This window comes from Mandrillus leucophaeus, unplaced genomic scaffold (assembly GCF_000951045.1).
Source record: "Mandrillus leucophaeus isolate KB7577 unplaced genomic scaffold, Mleu.le_1.0 Scaffold79, whole genome shotgun sequence".
NCBI classification, from domain to species: Eukaryota; Metazoa; Chordata; class Mammalia; order Primates; family Cercopithecidae; genus Mandrillus; species Mandrillus leucophaeus.
The window spans coordinates 281,485-287,277 of NW_012108585.1; the positions used below are offsets into that span (position 1 = coordinate 281,485).

General features: G+C 39.3%; 1 protein-coding gene across 1 annotated transcript in view; it reads right to left on the reverse strand.

The window, feature by feature from the left end:
• The window catches only part of KDM5A (lysine (K)-specific demethylase 5A), a 197,911-nt gene that overhangs the window by 150,498 nt on the left and 41,620 nt on the right, over positions 1-5,793 (reverse strand). Inside the window, exons 11-13 of the mRNA XM_011967180.1 lie at positions 2,980-3,161; positions 2,232-2,394; positions 683-802 (exon numbers count right to left, since the gene is read on the reverse strand). Of these exons, the coding sequence (XP_011822570.1) occupies positions 683-802; positions 2,232-2,394; positions 2,980-3,161 (465 nt within the window). The remainder of the gene's footprint in view (positions 1-682; positions 803-2,231; positions 2,395-2,979; positions 3,162-5,793) is intronic.

A 5,793-nucleotide genomic window follows, 5' to 3' on the forward strand; every position in this document is an offset into this window, starting at 1 on the left:
GAAGGAATTTGTAAAATTTCAAAGCTACGTATTTGAAAACATGGTAGAATATCTGAAATTATCTCTATAAGCCTGATCACCTTAATAAGTCCCAAAAATGCTCAGAGAAAGCAAAAGCTAAGAAAACCATACGTTGGTACACAAGTAGTTGTGGTTTTAAAACTGCAATTACTTGTGCACCAACTTGTATCTTCAATGGCAAAAGCCACTATTACTTTTGCACCAATCTGTATTTTCCCTTAGAAAAGGAGGATTCAGAAAGAATCGACTGACTATTTATAAGTTCAAACAGTCTCTCTCTTCTGAGCACCTGATCAGAAGGGAGGGAGTCCAAATAAAGGAAAGCAAAGGAGAGAAGGAAAGGAAGGAAAGAAAGAAATGGCGGAAGGGGAAAGGGAAGGAAAAGAATGGAAATGAGGGAAGCAAGTTCAAACAGAATGAGGAAAATAATAAATGGGTAAGAACTATAAAATCTTCAAAATAAAAAATGTGATGGAAATCTTCAAAATAAAAAATGTGATGGAAATCTACTTAGCTTTCTAAACTATAATAGCCACTCCAGTCTCCATTAAAATACTGATGAACCCTACCCTCAGCCCAGCTAAGCAAACATGGCAACTGAGCTGCTTTATATTTATAGGGGGTTAGTAGACGTACAACAGCCACTTGCTATAGAACAGACCCAGTCAGCAGTACAGAAGTTCACAGCTTCAGCAAAGTTGTAGCCCTGGTTAAATCCAGAGTGATAGGCACGAGGAAAGGTCACAACAAACTCGCCAGCACACTGATTGGTCCTGTACACCTAAATGCAAATTGGGAACAGGGATACAAAAATAAAAAATAAAAACAACAAAAAGAGGAAGACAGATTTTATTAGTCAGATAATTTCAGATGCATTTTCTAAAACTGAAAACAATAAAGCATTAAGCTAAACATATCAGAAAATGATATCAGAAATAGCCAGAATTCTACCTTCTTAAAATAGTCACTGATAATAGATTATAATTCATGACAAGAACTAGCAGCCAAAAGAAATTCTCAAAAAAAAAAAAATTACTCTCAATGAGCTACGAGTTTCTTAAACTGATACAATTTTTACAATTAAAAGAATTTGTTTTATTCTTGTATCATAAATAGTGGCAAAGAATAGAATTTCCTGCTACTTTTGGATAGTTTTTTGGAACTAACTAAACTCACATAGCACATGAGACATCCCCAATCAGATGTCCCCAAAATCAGTTTTCTTGAAATCTCACTTTGTTTTACAATAATACTGTATGTCTCCTGAAAAGTCTCAGATTCTGGTATAAATTTATTACTTAAAAACAAAGTAACTTTATAAATGTTACTCAATCTACTTTCTCTTTAAGGTTATGATCAATATTTGATTATCTATAGTAAACCTGTTAAATTTATACTTTATCAGGCATTAGCTTGAATTTGAGAAACATCTTCAAACTTAGGTTCAAAAGTGAAAAAGGCATTTGCAGTATATTTTTATTTCATTATCTCATGTATTAAAAGCTAAGAAATCTGAGAAAATAAGGATAAGCATACTTATTAGTTATTAGTTATTAGGATAAGCATGCTTATTAGTTATTAGAGCCACCACTTAAAATACCTCTGCTTTGGTTAAACAGGGATAACAAAGAATATGAGATTTTTGTTCATAGTAGGATGTAATATTTACTGAAAAAAGAAGGTTATGTGAATAGGTAGCTATACATAAAGTATGATTCATACTTTAATACTCCCCTTCTTAATAAGATAAAAGTTGTTTCCTGCAGAGTATAAATTCTAATTTGGCTAAAAGATGTTATCCTAGTTATAAAACAAAGCACATGTCATTATTCTATCTAATCAAAAGCTAAAATAACTTTAAATTAAAACTACTGGCTGGGTGCAGTGGCTCGCACCTGTAATCCCAACACTTTGGGGGGTCGAGGTGGGAGGGCTGCTTGAGCTCAGGAGTTCGAGAACAGCGTGGGCAACACAACAAGGTTTCGTCTCTAAAAACATACAACAAATTAGCCGGCGGTGGTGGTGCGCTCTTACAGTCCCAGCCACTCACCAGGCTGAGGCAGGAGAACTGCTTGAGCTGAGCAGGTCGAGGCTGCAATGAGCAATCATTGTGCCACTGCACTCCAGCCTGGGCCACAGAGCAAGACTCTGTTTCAAAAATGAAAAAAACAAACAAACAAGAAACTGAAGGAAGACAGCAAAAGACTCACAGGCACACCATGCTCCATCAGCACATTGGGGTTCATGATGGTGACTAACTGATGCAGAAGATCAGGCTGGGATTCAAATAACTCAGGGGCCAGCTCTCTCATCACCTCCTCCAGTTGTTCTGCAGCATGAGATGGCACACCATACCATGTCTTTGGCTCCCCCCTAGCAAAAGAAATAACTGTTTAGGCAGAACATGGTACCAGTGAGGCTGGGGCATCTGATTCCAGTCCACCAAATTATAATTAACTTGTCTTATTCCATGGTCAGATTATATGCCCTGAATTCTAGCAACCATCTCATAAACCTGTGTTGTTGTTCACAACAGGAGGTAAGTAAATAGTAGTATATATAGGCAGATACAAACTTATCACTACAATTAGAAAAGCAACTCAGGACATGAACTCTGGAAGGCAGATGAGTGAAAACACCTTCAAACAGGAAAGACGCTATATGAAAAGTAAGCACTGTCCCAAAGGATGCTGATACATGACCTTGATTCACAGGTCCATGTGAATAACGGACATTCCAACTATCCCCACAATGATCAGAACAATCAGTGCTCTCCAGAATGCCTCTAAACAGCTTCACTGAGTTCAGTTTTACTACCCAAAGAAACAGGCCAAGGCTAGAAATTATGGAAACCTTAAACAGACTCTGTCTGTAAACCTTAAAGATCAAAAACTTGGCATCATTAATCCACTAGACTTCAGCAGAGTCCACGCATGCTGTATTTTAGACTGTACATACCAGTGCAAGTAGTTGATGGAATAACTCCAGTGATCTTCAATGTGCCAGCAAAAAGAAGAGAAACACATTCCCACATAGAGCCATGGCACTTTCATGCCAGAGATGTCCACATTAATATGCGCAAGAACAGACTGTTCCAGGACAGGCATGTTATTCAAATTCCAACCAGAAAGTGCATATTCCTGTAAGAGAGGAAAAAAAAAAAAACTGAAAATGAAAAATCAGAAATGAAAAGTGCTCAATAGAAATGTCAAGGGAATCTTTCCAGAAAAGTAAAAAATTTTATAATATTTATACTCTAGTGCATACAGTCTCTGATCTTTGCTATCCACTACATGTAACTCATATAACTCAATATTTAATCCTACCTTCTGTCTAGGTTCTATTTAGATATCCTTTATCTCAGATACCTCTGGTTTACCATGTAACTCATATAACTCAACATTTAATCCTACCTTCTGTCTAGGTTCTACTTAGATTCCCTTTATCTCAGATGCCTCTGGTTACTCCAAAGCACATGAGCAATTCTTTATTCTCCAGTCGGTCAGGAAAATGGGTTCCACCTTAATACAACATCAATATTTCTATTTTATACCCAGTAGCATAATATCCTAAAATCTTATTACTATATTGATGGAATGGTGCTAGATACTGTAAAGACAAAATGTAATAATACACATAATCCTGAACTTGTGGCAACAATGAAGACTGACACAATGCAGAAAGTCACTGCCATCACTCCTAACCATTATACAAACACACCTAGAAATACTGGACAAATGATAACAATAACCAGAAAAACTTCACAGCTGAACCCAAAAGAAAAGGGAATTCCCAGTTTCTGGAAACAGAGCGGAAGTAAAGCCAGAATAAAAAAGGAAGCTGTTGCAAGGGTTTTCACAGGGGCTTCTAACTGGAGACTGGCACTGGAGAATGACTTTCCAACATCCATCCCTGAAGCCGTATGAGGCTGTGACTTAAAAAAGTGCTTATCATCTTTACGGAGAGCAGTTCTCAAAATGGGATCCAGAGGATCCACTAAGTCAAACTATTTTCACAGTAATTCTAAGACATCATTTGCCTTTTCCACTTACATTCTTGCAGAAGTATAGTGTGAGTTTTCCAGGGGGAAGATGACATGTGCTATCATAACAGTTTGAATGCAGAAGCAGATATGAGAATCTGCTATTAGAAAGTTGATAACTGAATGTGGACATCAGGAACTCGCAGGGGTGGGGGTAGGGTCATTATTGTGCTTACTGTTTAGAAGTTTCTATAATACAAGCTAAAAATAAAAAACCCTCAAGGTAAGAAGTTAAAGAGCCAATGACAAAGCTAAAGAGAATTTGTGAACTAGAAGACAGGTTTGAGGAAATTATCTATAATGCAGCACAGAAATATACAAACTTTCAAACTGTAATTAAGAGTCACAGAGAGGCGGGCTGGGTGCAGTGGCTCACACCTGTAATCCAAGCACTTTGGGACGGTGAGACAGGTAGATCACCTGAGGTCAGGAGTTTGAGACCAGTCTGGCCAACACAGTGAAACTTTGTCTCTACTAAAAATACAAAAAATTAGCTGGGCATTGTGGCAGGCGCCTATAATCCCAGCTACTGGGGAGGCTGAGACGGGAGTATCACTTGAAACCAGGAGGCAGAGATTGCCGAGATCGCCCCATTGCACTCCAGCCTGAGCAACAAGAGCGAAACTCTGTCTCAAAAAAAAAAAAAGAGTCAGAGAGAAGCCAGGCACGGTGGCTCATGCCTGTAATCTCAGCACTTTGGGAGGTCCAGGCAGGCAGATGACTTCAGCCCAGGAATTTGAGACCAGCCTGGTCAACATGGCGAGACCCCATCTCCACAAAAAATACAAAAATTAGCCAGGCGTGGTGGTGTTCCAGCTACTAGGGAGGCTGAGGTGGGAGGATCCCCTGAGCCCAGGAGACTGAAGCTGTGAGCCAAGATTATGCCACTGCACTCCAGCCTGAAAGACAGAGCGAGACGCTGTCTCACTAAAAAAAAAAAAAGAAAAAAGAAAAAAAAAGTCACAGACGATAGAATAACAAAGTCCAACATAGGTTTAACTAAGAATTCCAATAAGAAATGGCAAAGAGATCCATCCCTAAAGTTCAACAGGCTAACAAAAAACGAAATAAAAGAATCTCAACAGGTTATTGCTCAATGTTTTTTGATTGGTCAGTTGGTTGGCTGAAAAACAGTGAATTTCATTGAAGAGACCAGGTCTACAAACAAAAAGAACACTGGGAGGCCGAGGCTGGTGGATCACTTGAGGTCAGGAGTTCGAAACCAGACTGGCCAACACTGTGAAATCCCATCACTAGTAAAAATACAAAAACCAGCCGAGTATGGTGGTGCACGCCTGTGGCCCCAGCTACTCAGGAGGCTGAGGCAGAAGTGCCTGAACCCAGGAGGTGGAGCATGCAGTTAGTCAAGATTGCCTCACTGCAATCCAGCCTGGGAAACAGAGTGAGACTCCACCTCAAAAAAAAAAAAAGTTACAATACAAGGTAACATATATAAAATTCCAAATACACATAGAAAGAAAAATACAGTTCTTCAGAGGACAACAAAACAGTGATCATGATGGGTTTGGATTGTGATATGGTTTGGATTTGTGTCCCTACCCAAATCTCATGTTGAACTGGAATACCCAATGTTGGAGAAGGCGTCTGGTGGAAGGTGACCGGATCATGGGGGCAGATATCCCCCCCTTGCTGTTCTCACAACAGTGAGTTCTCACGAGATCTGGTTGTTTAAAAGTGTGGAGGCCGGGCGCGGTGGCTCAAGCCTGTAA